Source organism: Cynocephalus volans, chromosome 11 (assembly GCF_027409185.1).
Source record: "Cynocephalus volans isolate mCynVol1 chromosome 11, mCynVol1.pri, whole genome shotgun sequence".
Taxonomy (NCBI): domain Eukaryota; kingdom Metazoa; phylum Chordata; class Mammalia; order Dermoptera; family Cynocephalidae; genus Cynocephalus; species Cynocephalus volans.
Window position 1 is genome coordinate 23,873,256 of NC_084470.1, and position 19,084 is coordinate 23,892,339.

A 19,084-nucleotide genomic window follows, 5' to 3' on the forward strand; every position below is an offset into this window, starting at 1 on the left:
ATCAGTCCTCAATGGCCAACCAGTGGTAAGGAGCAGAGCATGGGGTGCCCAGCTCCAAGTCCAGAAGCTCTCTCTTACAGTGATGGATGATGGCTGTTAGTCATGGAATGGAGCCACCTTGCAAAATGCATGAGCTGTCTGTCATCACAAATACTCAGAAAAATGAAAGTGGGATGACCACCTGTTGGGATTGTTGGAGAGAGAAGGCTGATGTTGGGGAGAAGTTTGGGTGGCAGGATCTATGGAGCGTTCCAAATGGTAACAATCTGTGACTCCAAATGCTATCATGACAGAATGCAGAACCAGGAGCAGCATGTGTGCCTGGCTATTAGCTTAAAACTCGGAGCTATATGATTTCTCATAAGGGTTATGCCCACTTGGGTCAAACAACTGTGAAAAGAAATTTAAGATTATGGAAGTGTGAAAGCACGCTTACACAGGCAATGCCGACCCTTCTCGAACAGCAGTGACAGTTATAAATAGCTCTCAGCTTGCAGCTGCACTCCCTCTGTTCTGCATCCAGGTGTATAAACCATCTACTGGCCAGCACGGGGTGGGAGCCCAAGTCCAGGCTCTTGTTGATCTATGACCCTGTCTGAATTTCACCTCCAGGCAAACACAGACCACTGCCCCCCGCTCCAACACAAATGATATATGTTTTATGTGCACCATGGATCACCTACTGGGGTAAAACCAAGCAGCCCTTTCATCTATTGAGTGAGACACACTCCATTGTGTCTTTTTGCACAGCCTTGGTCAGCAGTGGGTAAAGCCAACCTGGAACAAAGCTGCCTTCTTTCCACAAGGCATAAGCCCTGGATTAACAGAGGTGAACCACTTGTGAAAAGGTCTACTTTTGAAGAGTATTTGAAATCATCCCCAAAGTGTAGGCATGGTGACAAGCAAGCAGGGAATGTATAACAGAGGACTCCTATCCTAGGCAGTGTCTGCTGCCCCAGGGGACCTTCCTGACCTGTCATCCTGAAGAGTCCCTCCCTGCATTGGCAGCCCCAGAAGTCTCCTCTTGGCCTGATTTCCTGCTAGGTGGGCTGGGGGAACCAGCTAGTGGTGGGCCCATCACCCATTTCTATCCCTAACCACCAGACCTTCCTTCTGAGCTCAGGCAAATGGGGCCTGCCAGTCATTTTGCTTCTGCCTCAGTTTCTCCCTCAGCCCTCCCTGAGCCCGCTCCAGCAAGGTCATGCTCCCTGGTTTCCATTCTCGTCTCAGTCCCATCTCTGCTCCCAGCCCCAGCTAGTGCTGTACACTGGAGGTGTCCACACTGCTCTGGCCAACTGGGAGTGAGAATGAAATGGAAACAAAGCCAGAGCAGGTGGGGGCTATTCAGAGAACTAGTGCGACCCTCCCTTGGGCCATAGACAAACAGAGGCACACGCGCACACTCACACTCACATCACTCTACACCCTCTGCTTTCTCACACAGGTATTCACAGCCTGTCCCCCTCTCCTTCCCTCCCTCTGCCCCTCCCTCTTTCTCCAACCTTCCAGCCAGGCACACAGGACACTGATGGCCGGGGGCAGGCCCTGTGCTTCCAGTCTGGGGGAATTCACCCAGTGGCTTTTCTCTCCAGGAGTCACAAAGCAGAGGACAGAGAAATGTGACCTAACTTCAAAGCAATGTTCTCAAACTTCAGCAACCTTCAGAATCACCTGCAAGCCTTGTTAAAACTGATCTCTGGGCTCCACCCCCAGAGTTTCTCATTCAGTAGGTCTAGGGAGGGGCTGAGAACATGTATTTCTAGAAAGTTCTCAGGTGACACTGAAGCTGCTAGTGCAGGAAACTGATCTGAAGGAAACTGTTGCTGGCGATCTGTGATGTAGCAGGGCCTGTGCCCAAGACCAGTGGGAGAAGGTGTATGAGCTGACATCCTTACAGACTTTTCACGACACCCTGCAGGTGTCAGACCTGGCTGCAGAGGACATCCTTCTGTTCCTGTCATCCCAAAGCCCTTTCCACCCTCTTCCCCATCCCACCCAGCTTTCATGGAAAGACCAGGATCTAGGCACTGGGAATGCCTCACGCCCAGGCAGTCTGTCCAAGGGACATGATCCCTGTGTCACAGGGACCATCTGCTGTCCTGTGATGGTTGTGGTGAAAGGGGAGAACAACTGCCAGTCCCTTAAAAGACAAACCATGAACTTAAAGGAGAGAAACGAGAGTGCACAGGGATGGCAGAGGGAAGAGCGGATTCTCAGCCTTCTCTAGCGGAGGTAGATTCAAGAGCGGGCGAGAATAACAGCAAATTGCCAGCCCCGACACGGCCATCCACACGTCATCACGAGAGCTCCCACGCTTCAGCTCTCACTGAGCTGGTGGCATTAGAGTCAGACCCACCTGAGATTTCGTCCCAGGGCTTCACTTACATGCTGCCATTTAATTCTCACCATTTCTTAATGTGAGTTCCATCAGATCCAATTTTGCTGATGAGGAAGCTGATGTTCAAAAAGGCTAAGTACCACCCCCCAGGTCACACCATCGGGAGCCACACTCACAGCCCCGCTCTCGCCACTCGGCTTCCCTGCCTCTCTCTGAGTCAGGAGGGAGGGTGGGGATGGTCCACTGGGGAGACTCCAGAGGGCTGGGTGGCATTGTGACCCTCATCTGAGGGGACAACGGGCAGGCTCAGGGGTCACAGTGGCCTCTGGAGCCCTTTCTCACTCTGTTTCTAAGATCAAAACCGCAGAGGGAAACCCACTGCCTTTAGAGAAGAAATTTAAAAAACAAGACAAGTATTAGCTTGCTTCTGTGATCCATCAAAATTTCTCCCATGTAGATGACAGAAAAAGGGTTTTTGTGGTCAGAAACGTAACAAGGTAATTATTTTCACACTAGTCCTTCTGCATAGTTTTTCACAGACAGCAATTTTATAAGGCATAATTATCTATTTTCACCTGCTTCATAAATTCCTCCTTTCCATTTTGTCCCCCAGTAAACTACAAGTTATTTAAAACAGAAACAGCCGGGCCAACCAAGGGTTCACACCGCTGCGCCCTCTGGCCGGCTGGGCCGCCACGCCTCCCTGGCCATCTGACCCTGCCCTCCATGGAAAGAAGCACGCACGGGGGGCCCTGTTCCCTGAGACTGAAGGCCTGCCTTGTCAGCCGTGCCTCCTGCCCTGCTTCTCGGCTCCTCTTGGCCCAGAGAAGGGGCTCTGCAGGTTCTAGGAGGTGCGGTCTGTGCCACAATCTTTCTCCCGTGGCACACTGGTCACATGAAAGTCACGTGCTCATGTGTTTTCACCAGGATCTTCAGGCCAAGGTGACTGTGTGGTCTGGGGCCGCATAATAGATTCTGCTTTGATGCTCAGGGACAGTGTCAAACCTGGGCTCCCCCTGACAACATCACTTTTATATTCAGGTCTCCAGCATCCTCTCATGCTGGAAGCTTCACTGTCTGCAGCAATCTTCACACTTTAACCAAAGCAAGTTCTAACATTGATGGAGGGTTTACTATGACCCGGGCACTGTGCCAGAGACTCCGTAATACTATTCAGCTTAATCCTCATAATTCAGAAAGGCGTACATGGTTATGAGGTTGTGAGAGCAAAATGACAGAATGTAAGAAAGTTGAGAAATCAGACCAAGGTCACAGACAAGGTAAGAGATGAATCAAAATTCAAACTTTGATCTCTGAAGTGCCAAAGCCCATCTTTTAACCACTTCATGAGACTGATGATCCTATAAGCTTTCCCAGGACCCACTCAAGATTGGGGAACCCCGCAGGTGGGGCTGTGCCTTTCCTTGTCCCTGCCCTGTGTCTCCTCCCTCTGTCTCCTGCCCCCGCTACAAGTGACACTTTGGTAGCTCCTCATCAAAGGTTATCCACATTGTCCAGGTAGTCTGTGTCCATTCAGAGAGTTTCATGAGCAGGGAGGGGTGGGGAGTTACCTGTAACCTGCCTCTAGCCATCCCCAAGCTCCTACCTCATCCCAGGCCTGGGTTAGGTCGGGGGGATGAGGCCTCCTCTTGGGTATAAGCAAGCATTGGACCATAGCTGGGCAAGAGAGTAGTCAGCCAGGCACTCAGGCAGCAGATCTAGAACTGTGGGATGGGCAGAGGAGCAGGGAGGAGGGGGAAGCAAGAGGAAGGGAGCTGGGCATCCACAGACCAGCAGCAGTGATGTGACCACAGATGCAGGACACAGAACTCACTGTGCCACCCTTCTCTGACTTCACCTAGAGTCTGCACCAGCCCCTTTGACACTGCCAGGGGGTGCAGCCCCACCCCAGCTGAGTTCACCGAGGAGACTCAAGGACAAGGCTGGACATGCAGATCTTCCAGGGCCTCTCAGAGGTCAAGGGGGTCCCTGGCTGTCCCAGTAGATTAAAAAGAAAATAAAGAAAAGCCCCAACAGGGCTACAAAAGTTGTCATGCATGCATCTAAATATTTAGATGGAATAAATTAACACTTTTAGCACTACAAAATACAGTGAGTATATATGTGTGGGCCCTAAGAGATTAACAGGATTCGTTAAAAATATTAATTCTTGGTGCACTGTAAGTTTGCTGCCTTGTAAAAGGGCACATTTTAAAGTTGTAAGATTCTTTATAAAATTTTCAATATTGCCAGTGAATGAGCATGATTGTGGATATAATGTCATTTAAAGACAATGGAAACAAGCTAAACATGAGGTCCTTTGGGACTTCAGGGCCTCGGCTCTTTAACTCTCCTGACACTCTCCCCTCCCCCGACCCCCACACACACTCACAGGACCTGGACACGGCAGATGGCCACTTCCCTGTGTATTTTAGAAACACAGAGCTCTCCTTCCTTACCTGGATGCCCCCAGTGCCTAGCCAGGCTGGAGGACTGCATTTGCAAGTGGGGAGCACCTGTACCCTCCCCACCCCAGCCAGCCTCTCTCCTGCACTGCTCTAGCTCCTGGGCCTGCAGGATCCCCAAGGCCACGGTGTAGGGCTGTGTCTTGCCTCAACAGCTCCAGATATGTTCCTTGTATCCGAAAAATTATTTACTGTGGGGATGTGCGATGCCTTTTTAAGAGAACAGATGGTACCTCCAATTAGAATGCCTTAAAAGGAAACCCTAATGAGATTATAAAAGCCAACAAATTGACTTTTTCATACAGTACTTCCCTGGCACACAATAAATCAAATATATAATGAGCTTCAATAAAATAATAGGCTTATTTACACTTGTTCTGCCTAGCATTGTGTTGTATCCCAGCCCTGCCCTCTGGGTACCCTCATCAAGCCTTTGTCCCTGCAGGCCAAGGCAGGGAACTGGACAATGTATCTGTGAGTTGCTCTCAGGCCTGACCGCCACAGCCATGTGTGGCTTTAATTTAGTGATTTATGGTCTGACCCTAGCGCTCCAGGTCTGGGGGTGTAAGAGCATAGGACAATGTAAAGGATGTGGCAGCTGGGGTGACACACATAGGCAAGTCTAGCAATCACCCCCACTCTGGGTAAGTTGGAGGCCACAGGGAGTGAGGAGAAGGAGTACCTGACCTTAGAGCTAGCTGTACCAGAGACAGGAGAGAGAAGCCTGTGAGGTCTGATTTCAATGAGGGTAGACTCAGGACGTGGGTAGTGAGGGTCTACCATGTATAGACTGGAGGCTTTAGGATGTTCCTGTTTTTTCTAGGAATCAGTCCTATTGGTTCAAGTACATCAGTTCAGATGGATGAAAGATAAGCCTTGAGAGAGATGAGAGAGGTGCTGTAGCAAGAAGGACAGTTCTCCATCAGTATTCTGGGCATTTGGCCATTGGCCTACCTTTTCTCTAGGTGACCTTATCCAGGGACTGTATGAATTGACAGGGTGTGTCTGCTGAAGCAGGAAGCAGAGAGACTCAGGCTTCCACCTTTGTGAGCTGATGTGCAGAGGGTGTCTGGCCAGTGAAAGGGTTCATGAGCAGAAGTGGAAGGAAATGTCTTCAGGAGGGAAGCTGTGAGGCACTGTACATATGCTTTGGCAATCATGAACAATGGGCCTTGGTCTGGACATCCAGGCAGCAGTGATTCAGTCTCCTCCAGTGACTTCTAAAGCAGTACATTAAACAATGCTTTTCAGGGTCATGGCAAACCCCAAGGGAATCTAAGAAATAAGTGGAGGAGACACCACAACAGAAAGATGGGGACTCTAGTCAGCAGAAATGGACCAGTTTCTGTTAATATCAACCCACCAGAGAGAGAAGTCTGTGGAAAATCGGTTTACAAGGGATGTGCTTTTCCTCACTTCAAATCTATAAGCATTGATTGAGCTCAGGACCTTGATGCAGAAGAAACTTTCATTCTTCCTCTTTACCCAGCAAAGGTTACATACATTACAAGGCTCAGAATTAAGAAATTCTTTCCTTGGAGTCCAGAAGTTTTTTCTTTCCATCAAACTGCAAGTATGTGCGAAACATCCCTCTGTGCCCTTCTGTGCGGGGGTGGGTGGGAGGGATTTGATCCAAGGAGGTATACAGGAAGGTTTCTGCTTACAGAAATCCAGGTAGCAGCATCCAATGCAGAAGAAAGTTTTTGCATATTAGATGCTAACATGTAGCATTGACCTCCGAATACAATGGGAATTCTGAAAAGAAAGATCACCTCTATTTCAGGGTTTCAAATCTTAGGTGAGCAGGAACAAGTTTTCTAAGGTGCTGATCTAGGAAAGTAGTGATGCCTGCTTCCCACAATTATGGGGGAGAAGTTTGGGAGGAAATTCTCCCCTCTCCCAACTCTACCCAGGGAGAGGAGCTGCCTTTCCCCATTTTTGGCGGGATGACTGACCTTCCCTCTACAGCAGATAATGGGAGAGTGGATATAGCTGATGCATTAGCCCAATACCTAGAATTTCTGCCTTGGAGATGCATTCTGTGGTCAGGCCTCTGGTTTTGTCATCTGGCAGGGGCAGTGTGCTACACCATGCTGGATACTGGAAGGAACACAGGGAGATGAATATATGGTGTTGGCACATGAGCACCTTCATTTGGTAATTGAGGTAAGACAGGTACAGAATAACTGGATGATTAATAAAATGATGAGAGCTCTGAGGGGAGCCTGGTCAGAGAGATACATATCCCAGTGAAGATGGGCTTCCAGTATTCTCAGATGTTGAGACCAGGAGGACTTCTTGCAGGAGGTGACTTGGAAGAGTTACTAGGAGTTGTTGAAATAACCTAGTAGGTCTTGATTTTGTACTCAAAGAACCCTCCAAGCTGGCATTTTCACTGTCTTATGGGCAGGAGTTGTCTAGCTAGGTGGCAGGAGGGGGGAAGAAAGAACACAATCTTGACTTCGTACTACTGAGCAGAGAAGGGCTCTGCACCCACAGCACAGGAGCCGTCCGTTTCAGCACCACAGCCAGCATTTCTGCTTTGCACTGCAATCCAAGAAAAACGTCTTCTCTTCCCACCCCAGGCCCACCACTTGCACCATCGGAAAACCAAACTCCCCAGCTCAAATCCCTTACTGGACACTTACTAGTGCATGCCACTTCTGGGGGGTCAAAATCCGCTCGGTAATAGCCAGTCCGGCAGGTGCAGATGGGAGACGCCTCTGAAGGGGAGCGGCTGTTGGAGGGGCAGTGGGAGCAGCCTTCAGCTTCCTGGCTGGCCTTGAATGTCCCTGCAGGGCAGGCTGGAACACAAAGAGACCACGTGAGAATTAATGGAAGAGTGGCAGCCAGGGGCCCTTCCCTAGAATTGGAAAATGAAAGATTCTGCCCCTCTAAGGAGGACATCGAGATGCCCCTTGCACCAAGTGAGCATCTCAGATGAAGGAAACACCTATTTAACACTTCCAATTCTTCAAACATCCTTGGTGAAATATTCCTTTCTGGTACCAGTGATCTCTCTCATTGGAACAATATGAAAAATTATTCTTTCCTTTTAAGTGTGTCAAGAGATTTAACTGAGAAAATGAATCTAATGTGCAGCTCAGAGCCTGGGCCATAAGTGCTCTATAAATGGCTTCTCCCTCCCGCTTCTACCTGGTTCACGGCCAGGGCCTTACCCTGAGCCACTCACTGAGGGAACCTTGCCTTATGACCTCTGATGGAAACGGGTCCTGACAAGGGACCAGACCCACGGTTCTTAAATGCCATGCTGCAACACACGTGAAGAATACCATGAGATGTGCTAACAAGCACTTGTTATCAATGATGGTAAAGGACTGACATCCATGAGTGATTCTTTAAAAAGAAATTAAAGTGATTTCAAGGTTACTGCCTTAAAAACATCATTTTTCCTTAATTGCATTTTGATATGCTTTCAAGGGTGGTGCAAGAAAAGGATGGCTTTGCAGGCAGCATGCCAGAGAATGTGTCATGCACTTGATGTCATTGTCATGGCAGTGGGGAAGGCTGGGAACACCTGGTACAGCCCAATGTCCACTGGAAGTGCCTTCATTTGTGGGACACCTCCTCCTAGTTCCCTGTGGGATCATCCTATAAAGAATCATGCCCTGCAATGTCTAGCTCCAGGTTGTTCCTCAGGCTTTGACCAGATGTCATCTATGGAGGCCCTTGAGTCCAGACATCTGGTCTCATCCTTGCTGATGCCTCAAAAGATTGGTCTTGCCTGCCCTACTTCCCTGACGCCCTTCATCACCACCTTGGCCCCTGACTCTTCCTGTCCCCATGAAACCTGCTCTAGCTTTGAAACCTGATAAAACTTACTGCCTGGCCAGTGGTTTGGCTTTCCCACACACCTCACTAATTCATTCAACACTTACTGTGGACCTTCTGAGAACCTGAGCCAGGGAATTCAGAGAGCAGAGCCTGCCTTCAAGGAGCTCTTGATCCAGTGTAGCCGTGCAATTATAATACGACATGATAGTTGCCATAAAAGAAATATCATTATAATGGTTTATACTTATACAAAGCTCATCTTCCCAAATATATTGTTCCCTCCTGGAAAGTGCAGAGTATTATTTAATAATAGCAGTAGCCACCATCTGTTAACTCGTCTTGTTAAGTGCATTACATTCATTACTCTGTGGGGTAGCTATTATTATCTCCATTTTGCTAAAGAGGAAACTGAGACAGAAAGAGGTTAAAAAAGTTACCCAGGATCACACAGTGGGAGAAATGATAGTGATGATATATATATATGAGCTATTTGAAAAATAGTCACAGCTTTTTCCAAAACAGGAAAGAAGAATTATTTCCTATACTGTGTAAGTTTTCTAGATTCACTGCTCACTTAAAGTGGGGAAAGGGTTTCAGTTACTCTGGATGTGCGCTGGGGTGGGAGCCCGTCTTGCATGGTAGGCAATCTCTGAAACAGAATGTTCAGAAATGGTACAACCCACGCGAGCTCCACAGATTCCACGTTCTTTCGGTTGTTAATGCTTATTACTTGCAAAAGGGAACTGTGGTCAGTTATATTGAAAAGGTGGATTTAAAAGGTTAATGTCATTATTAATTGCAGAATTCTCAGACTTTCCAAAAATGATATATAGAATGCTATGCTTTTTCACCAAGAAGCTCTACTTTGCAGAGCATCCCCCAGGACTCACATTGCATGGAACACACTGGGATAAATGCTATTTCCCAATCGTTGTTGGGAAACAAAATATTTCTGTTGTGTTCCATGTAAAAATAGGACACTTGCAGACCTCAGCACATTCAAGAGAAACTTTTCTGTAAAAAGAAAACAAACAAACAAACAAACAATTTGGGTCTTTTCTAAAGACTCAACAAATAAAACATCAAGAGGGAAAACACTGATTGGCATGCCCAAAGTATCCTAGAATTTGGCTTACTAATCTATCTTTCAAGCTCAATTAGTAGCGTCTTTCCCTCTTTCTGTTCCTTCTTTCCATCTCTCTTCCTTGTCCCCCATGAGAAGCCCCTGGCCCCTCCCATTGTCATTCCCAGTGTTCCTGGGCCCTGTTCGGTTCTGGAGATGATGAACACAGACAAACCCTGACTCAGCAGGAGCTCTTTTCCTGGAGAGCGGGGGAGGGTTGGTGGCGACCACTCATGCACGTATATTCGGTCCCTGCCACACTGTGATTCTCTTAATGTATCAGCCCAACAAGAAAAAGGTGTTCACACTTTCTTTCCAGCACTTAAAGACACCTCACTTTACATTTAATAAGTTAACAGCATAAACAGTCATCGTGAGAGCCACAAGTGGTAGAGGAATTTAGAAAGTACCTTTCTCTGACATTTCTGATGCAGGAAAGCAGTTCAGGGTGGCTTGAGTCTCTCAACTCCAAGCAGCCACAAAAGGAGGACATGGGAGGGAGTGGGTCCAAGCTGCACGTTAGGGAAAGAAGCTCAGAGGAAGGTTGGGGAGAAAAGTCACAGGAGGGGGTCTGACTCCGTCCTCCCCAGAGAAATGAGCATCGGGCAGCAGTCAGGCAGTCCCGGGTCCAGTTCTTGGCCCTGCCGGTTCCTACTTGGGTGAACTCTGAAAAGATATGTAATCTGTCTCAATTTGCCCACTTGTACAAAAGATCTACGGGGGAAAAAAAAAGAACCTATACTCATAATAACTCCTCCAGGTCCTTAGAATTTAATAAAGTCAAATATGAAGTGTAGTTAATTAGCATCAACGTGTGTAAATAATGCTAACCCTCTACCCCAACCTACCCACTCCCTTTTGAAAAACAAGCTTTCTTTGCAGGGACTTTTAGAATTCAGGGTCAGAATATGTTTGGAGTCCCAAAGTGGGCAAATAAATCCTGGAACCAAATGGAAAAATGTGTTTTTGCATAGATTATTTCTGTTTTGGATAATGGGGAATCATTACATATCTATAAAATATATTTTACCTATAATTACCAAATGGATGAGTCTCGTTAATATTCAGATTTTATAAGATAATATCTTCATAAAATCTGTGTCTAGGCATTCCCTAGTGTGTATAAAGAAGCAGAATTCCTAAATTCATTTATTAAACTTTTAGATTGTAACTTATAACCAAACTTGTAACCAAACTTGTGCTATATTGTCTCATAAAATTAATGCTTTAAATAATGGTTAAAGTGCCAGGCTGGTCCACAAAGCCTTTTTAACTCATCTTATATCAGATGTCAAAATAGAAGTTAGCAATATAGTTATTTTGCTAGAAATTTAACATAAAAAATAAATTTAAAAAACAATGTTGCCCTTGAGAAAAAGCAGCTTTAATTAGAAGTGATAAATGGAGCTTCTGGGTCGATTCTGACAGAGAATATGCAGGCCAAGAGAAGCTAATGCAAATGGCCTTCAGTGCCGGGTAAGTGACTTAAGCATAAAAAGCATCTGGAGTGACACAGTAGAGAACGGTGGGGACTCCAGCAGCCTGGAGCTTGCACACCTACCTAAAGGCTCTACCATTTCAAAAAATAATAATTAAATACTGTGAAAACCTAACCAAACACATTTCGGCACTTTCAAGCAATTTTGAGATGGATAACATAGCTTCTTGCTTTAATATCATTTCAAAACTCAGGGGTTGCCTTCTTCTTGATACAGAATTATGGCGAGCACTATGACTAAAGTTATGAGCTCCTCATTTGACACATTTACTGAGGACCTACCCAAGCTCGGCTGCATGCTAGAGGGAAAGAGCAGGGCACGGGAGGGGTCACGGACTTTAGGGAGCTCCCTTCCTGGTGGGAGAGTCAGACACTGGAACGCTGCTTCCGATGCTGTGCCATCTGTGCTGTGCTCATGTGTGCACAGGGGACCCCTCAGCCAGGATGTGCATCCTTTGGAGATCTGTTCTTATAAGATGAGGGTCATAAGAAACCTTTCTTTTGGAGGTTACAAGGCAAGATTCAGAAGGAAAGGAAACGACAAAGCAAGAAGGGAAGAGGTGAAAGAACAGGAGAGGTAGAAAAGGAAATTAGGTCAGAAAGGACTTCAGCGGGGAGTGTTTTGTTACTCTTCCAGGAGTGGGAGGCAAGAGAAGAGCCTCACGTACCTTGCTGTGTGTTCACTTAAGACCATGGTCAGTTGGACACCTGTCACTTGGAGGGCTGACGTTTCTGACACCAGATCAGCCCACAATTGTTTTGTTTCCTTAAGGAAAGGGGTTTACTTCCCTCCAAGTGATTACAGTTCAGACAGGAGACCTAGAAGCTTGCAGAGCCAAGGCTTTCTGGATGGCACCCACGTGCACACACCTCTTTCCCTGCCCCCAACGTTAGCAAAGGGGAAGAGACAAGACCTGAGTACCATATCTCTAAGCATGTGTCTATTTTCTATTCCACATGCAAAACACACATTTCCCTCCCCCTTTAAGAGACAAGGGACTGGTACACGTCACCTCTAGCTGGTATTCAGAAAGTCACCTTGAAACACCCACCCATCATCTCAGAGCCTCAAGGATGTAACAAATTACCTACTGCTTACCATGCGCATGAGAACGCCCCTCCCTCCCATCCCTGCACACAGACTTCCAGTGACACTGAATCCATCACCCACAGTACTATTACTTTATAAAGAAACAGATTAAGTGTCTCATAAACAGTGCAGTGATTGAGATAATGGAAGGCGCCACTCGTCCCCATCTGCAGCATCAGGTTATGAAGCATTTCCAAGCAGCCAGGAAGAGGAAATTAATAGAAGCAAGAGGGAATAACCACTTTTATGCAATTTCCTCGGGAGATAGTGGACCATCTAATCTTTATTGGAGCCCTTTAACCTGTCACTCAGCACTCACCAGAGCTTCTTTGGCTATCACAATTTTTCTTGATATCAAAAGATGATAAAATGAAAACCTCAAAACATTATTTTATAATTTCTAAGTTGCCTCTGCACCTCCCCCCTCAAGTGGAGCCTCAAAAACCAACATTTTTATGCAGCAGAAATGTGGGAGAGCTTAACTGTTCCCGGTGCATGGTCCAGGGGGTCAGAGCTACTCTGCAGGGAGAAAATCTCTCCTTGCATTTTAAATGTGATTCTTCCCTCCACTGCCGCCTTCTGTCCTTGCTCTTTCTTTTTAATAATCTGATTACTTCTCCTGATCTAATTTTTTTTCCCCAAATGAGTTTGCAAAGGTTCATGCCAATGAATATTCATCCCCTGCTTAAGAAGCGAGTGCCTTTTTCTCAAGGCAGGTGCAGCTCAGCAGCTGGCTTGGGGAGGTCTGCCTGCCTCTTGGGGCAAGAGTGAGAGGGGCAAGGCTTATGATTCTGGCCAGAGAAAGAGATTTACAGCCTAGAGCTCCTAAAACCTCCCTTTATCTCCACGCTTTGCTCCCACTAGGTGAGAGAAGCAGACAAGCCTCTCTCGACAGGTGCTAAGAATTGTGGGCGGGAATGGTGGTGCAAGGCAAGAAATTTCTGCAGGCCACGCACACAGTTCCATACAGCTCTTCCCATAGGTCTTGCAGCCCCACGTTGTGCCCAGTATTGGGAGTCACTCCTGTGGCTGAATGTTTCCATCGCCCTCACCTTACTGGTGGCTGACACCATGGGTTCCTGACTTTGAGACTCTGGACATGGGGCTCCCTGGAAGGAGCTGGCACTGAGGTCTCTGTGCTGGGGTTCTTCAGTCTACTCTCAAAAGCAGTCTTTGCTTTTCCAGAATGGGTCTCCCTGAATAACCCAAGTATATCCTCTTGGGACCCAGGACCTTGTGGGAGCTCTCACTTCCCCTTCTATTCATGGCAATGTGTTGAGAACACTGATAGCAGAGAAGTAGTTCCCAGGCATCCATCCAACCACACATCCATCCATCTAACTACTGGACCAGCTTGAAAACTCTCTGAAAGCTGACGTTAGGTCACATCATCTTTGTATTTCCCTTTCCAGTGCGCAGCACACGCCTAACACAGTCATACACATTCTGTGGCTAGTCGAACTGAATGCTGACAGAAGGCCTGATATGATAGCAGCCAAAAGACAAAAGCTGTGATAATAATGATAACAACAACAAACATGATTGTAAGATTAGAGGGTGGGTAATGGGTGCTCCCATACAAAGTGTGGCTTCTTACTGTTTTCCAGGAGGGTTTTTGATGATGTGTAAACTGCAAAATGTTCAAAGCTTTGATTTAATGATTCCACTTCTAAAGACTCATTCTAAAAGAAAAAGTGAGCAGGTGTAGAAAAAGATTTGTGTTCATGAATGTTCATCACAGTGTTATTTATAATAGGGCAAAAAGAAAGCAAGAAAGCAAGAAAGAGAATGTTAAAAGTCTAACAACAGGGTATTGATTAAATAAATTTTGCAACATCCATATGAAGAAGCACTACACAGTCATTAAAATTGTGTCTTGGAAAAATATTGTTAAATTGGGTTCTAAAACTATACATAGAATACAAACTTCATTATATATATACACACACAGAGACACACACATACACACATACACATGAGAGGTCTTCAAAAACTTCATGGAAGGATTTGTATTTTCTTTTACTTCCATTTTTCCATGAACTTTTTGAAGTACCCTCTTATGCCATACTCACTAAAATGAAAAATGGAAACTGGGAGTGGTGGAATTACAGATTATTATTATTTTTCTGTACCTTCCCAGTGTATTGCATTGCATATGTATGACTTCAGTATTAAAAAAAAAAAATCTCATTCACTACATTTTTAAATTTTGCAGAGGACACAAAAGTATGGATGACAACCTCTGATCTCAAGGAGCTGAGCTGAGCAGAGCAGGTCAGAGTGGGCTGTTTACTGACAAAAGTTCTGCAGCAGAGGTGGAGGTGCTCTGTGCCAAAGGTTAGAGGAAGGGTAGAGTGGAAGGCAGCTGCGAAGGCTGGCTAGAGGAGTTGGCACCTGCACAGGGCCTTGGGGGATGGGTAAAAGTTGATGCAGAAACAGGAGGATGAGGCAAAGGGAGAAGAGTGCACCAAGACTTAGGGAGAGCAAGATGCCTGGCTGACCTGGGAGACCTCTGAGTAGTTGTAGAGGTTGCCAGGAATACAAAGCATTTATGGGGCCATGGTGGGAGGTGGGCTGGGGCATGCTCAGTGGTACATCAACCTGGGACTTGAAGCCAAATCAGTCTCCAGTTCTTGCCTCCCTGGGCCTGGAGCCAGCTGTAATGACCTGTGCAGAGGGGACACTTAACCGTGTCATACACTTGTATCACTCCTGGTGACACTTGCTGAAAGTGATGAATGCTGGAGGCATAATGACACAGACGAGACCGTAACTTATAGTGCTATTAAGCTGCTCAGACAGCAGCAGAAGCAACAGGCCTGAAATGCATCAGAATGGAAGTTGTTATGGAAGTGAGGCCAGGATGGGGCGCTTTGCTGTGGTGCAATGGGGAGACCATTGGTCAGACCAACAGGTGACAAACAGAAGGGCAACATCTCAAGGGGCAGGGGCAGACACTCAGGCCCTCATCACTGATGGTCACCTGTCCCCAGAGACCAGCTAGGCTCAATGGAGCCAAGGCCCTGTCCAGGAATGGGAGGGCTGGGCATCAGAGCTTCTCAGAATCGAGTCCAGGCCTGGATTCTGCAATCCTGGCCCAACGTCAGTGGTTGGGGAGTGAGGGTAGCTATAAAGCAAGCCAGGGTAATTTCTAATGACCCAGGCCAGTGGTTCTCAAACTGTGGTCTCCAGACCAGCGGTGCTATGGATAGAATATTTGTGTACCCCGAAATCATATGTTGAGGTCCAATCCCCAATGATGGCATTAGGAGACAGGGCCTTTGGGAGGTGATTCAGTTGTAAGGTGGAGGCTCATAAATGGCATTAGTGCCCTTATAAGAAGAGACACAGAAGCCTTGCTTTCTCTCTGCTCTCCACCATGTGAGGATACAATGAGAAGATGGCCATCTGAACGCCAGGAAGTGGGCTCTCACCAGACACTGGATTTGCTAGAGCTTGGATCTTAGACTCTCAGCATCTAGAACTGCAAGAAATAAATGTTTGTTGGGTAAGCCACCCAGTTTATGGTGTATTTGTGAAAGCAGTCTGAACTGACTAGGATGATGCGTCACCCAGAAACTTGCAGAAATGCAGCATTTCAAACTCTATTCCAGACCTACTGAACCAGAAACTCTGGGGGTGGAGCCCCCCGATCTTGAGTTTTATCAAGCCCTCCAGATGATTCTGACACAGCTCAAGTTGGAGAACCACAGCTCTGGACCACCCAGTAGAGTGGAAACATCATGGCCTCATGGTATTAAAAACTGCCACTTATTGGCTGTGTGATTTCAAGCAAGTTACTTAACCCTCTGAACCTCAGCCCCCTCATCTGTAGAAAAGGGCCCTAAGGTAATTCCTTCTCATAGATATTGTGAAGATCAGTGTAATGTATGTAAAACATCTGGAATGTGGTATCTCCTCAATAAATAGAAGCTAGATGTTTTCTACAGGGAGGTGGGGTGACGTTTTCGTCAATCGTTTATTTGAAAGGGTTTATTGATCACCTACTGTATACTTGGCCCTGTGCTAGGCATTGTGCTATATCAGTGGATGAAATACATCCAGATGTCTCCCTCATGGAGCTGACATCCTTTTGGAGGAGGACAGACTCTAACCTGTCAATTCCAGTGGATAGGATCAGTGTGGTGTGGGGAAGCCACAGCAGGGACCCAGCGCAGTCTCGGGGGTCTCGGGAAAGTGACATCTACATTAAGATGTGAAGAATAAACAAGACCCATGTATATTGGTGGAGATAAGGTGGGGCAGTGAGAGGAGAGAGAGAAGCCTCCCTGTGGAGAGAGCCACATGTGCAAAGGCCGTGGGGAGAGAACATGACTCAGCCGAGGAACTGAGAGCAGTGCTCCCACGGCCAGGGTACAGTGAGTGCTCCAGGCTCAGGCAGACAGCACACGTGGGCAGGCAGGGGTCAGTCGGCAATCGAGGAGGCTGAGGGTCGGGAGAGGTGACCTGAGCTCATGCCATCCAGCCCCCGGACTTTACCCTGAAGTCCACAGAAGCCACTGATGGGCTTGAGATTGGGAGGAAACACATCAGATCTTGTGTCTGATCGCACTGGTTGCTGGGAAGAGAATGGATCAGAGGAGTGGGGACAATTGGGGGGAGACTCAGTAGCCCAAAAAGAGTGAGTCTGTGGTAGTGGGAACAGACAGAAGTAGATGGATTCAAGAGCTGTTTAGAAGAGGGGGATCTGGTGACTGATATGCAATGAGCCCTAGCAAGGTGTCAGACATTGGGCTGGGTGGAGTGAAAGACTATACACCCCATTGGCCAGTTTATGTCCTGCTTTCCTACTAATGGCAGAAAGCCCACCCTCCACATTTCATCTTCTTGGGTTAGGCATTTTCTTCTTCCTTGAGTCCTCCGGCAGCAGGTTTGCTGTCCCTATGACTCTGATGGATTTGGGGGTGAGGGTAGGAAGGGGCCTAGAGCTGAGAAGGTGGGTGTGGCTCACTCAGAAGCCAGGACTCATTTGGATCCTCTTGCAGCTGGCTGTGTCTACTCCCCAAGTCTGTCCTCTAACCATCAGCCTCAAACAGAGCAAGGGGAGCCCCTGCAGTGGGGAAGGGGTGGACCAGTCTGCAAACTCAGGAACCAGGGACAGAGCAGAGTCACAGCAACCGGACACCAGCTGGGCTAATGTCTCTCTGTGAGCTGGCTGGGCCTCTTTCCCAGAGCCCACGAGAAGCTCCTCTTGATGCAGAAGTAGGACCCAGAGAAGCAAATGAGCTAAGAAGTGTGCTCAGGCTCCTCTCACTATTCAATTTATCTTAAATCATACATAGATGAAAGACTTAACTATGAGGGTATTCATGACAGTCTTGTTTATAGCAAGAAAAAATTAGCAACAACCTAAATGCATATTATATGGGTCAGTTAAACAAATTATGGCACATCCATATATAGAAAACCATGATTCCATCAAGAAGATGTCAAGACCTGTGCCTAATGACATAAAAATCATTGACTGTGTATTAATGAGTGAAAAACACTTCCCCAAATAGTGGCAACAAATAGCCTTTCCAAACAGCATTACAGTGGTGTACTTTTTTATAGTGGTGAGATTATCGATGGGTTTTTAAAAAATCTTTTCTGATCTATATTTTACAAATTTATGCAATACATTTATATTGCTTTTTTGAACAGAAAAGTATTTTTTCAAATAGTAAGGTCAGAGAGCAGCACTAGGTGAGAGTGGGGTGGGGACGAGAGGAGAGGTGAGGCTCCACTGGCAGCAGGACAAGGCAGAGAGGAACTTCCTGCATGCCACTGCACCTCGGTATCCCCAACTCTACCTCCTCACCCCTGCCAGTGTCCCAGAAAACTCTCTTTTGAAGGAATGAGTTCTTTCCCTTTTATATGCATTGTCTCATTCTCTCGACTTGCACTGGGGCACACTTCCATGTGCCCTGAGTCAGATATCAGATTGTCACTTTCTTTACACTGGGTAAGAAGAGGGGATTGTTGAGGAGTGAGTGCAGGCGTGCAGAGAATCAAAAGTGCAAGGGGGCCTTGAGGGGCCCCCAACTCTGAAGCACTAAATGGCCAGACGGGGATGGAATTCATAAGGTGTACAGCTCCAGGGGCAGGACCAAGGTCTGCTTGAGAAGAGCCAACATCACAGCCAGGTGGGAGACAGGGTAACAGTATCAGTTCCCGGAGGCCAGAGCAGAGAAGGAAAGGAGATGGAGAGCCCATGCTGGAGGCAGGGGAGTGGGGTCTGTGCTTAGAAGAGAGCAGAAGCAGCCTGAGGCAGCCAGGCCAAACTCTCTTGGCAGCTGTTCCTTCCCCACTTCCCTTCAACCACTGGGGAGATGCTTCATGGGAGCCCTGGGTCTCAACCCAGAGCTGCCACGGTGCCAGGCTCAGACCCCGCTGCACAGGAAGGGCAGGGAATCCCCAGCTGTCCCTTCCCCTGGCCCCGTCTCCACCCTCCTCAGAGCCTGGCTGCCAACGTTTTAAAAACATCGTCAGTCTGGTAGCTCTGGGCAGCGGACAAGTGGGACATATGCTGGCAGGCAGGCTGCTTCCCACGTTTTCAAACCAAAGAAAAACCTTATTTTTAAGTACTTCCCCTGACACAGACCTTGATGGATTCCTTTAGAAGATAATTTATAATGAAGTTCTTAAGATGAGTGAAGGTGACCCCTCACTGTGTTTCTAAAGGCTGGATGATGGCGAGAAGCCACCAGGGCTTCTCCCTCCCCCCCGTGGCCCCAGGGGCACAGGCCAGCCACCCGGGCACACACAGATCGGC

General features: G+C 47.3%; 1 protein-coding gene across 1 annotated transcript in view; it reads right to left on the minus strand.

Moving 5' to 3' along the window:
• EPHB1 (EPH receptor B1) overlaps positions 1-19,084 on the minus strand; it is a 291,595-nt gene that overhangs the window by 134,539 nt on the left and 137,972 nt on the right. Inside the window, exon 3 of the mRNA XM_063115389.1 lies at positions 7,452-7,607. Within this exon, the coding sequence (XP_062971459.1) occupies positions 7,452-7,607 (156 nt within the window). The remainder of the gene's footprint in view (positions 1-7,451; positions 7,608-19,084) is intronic.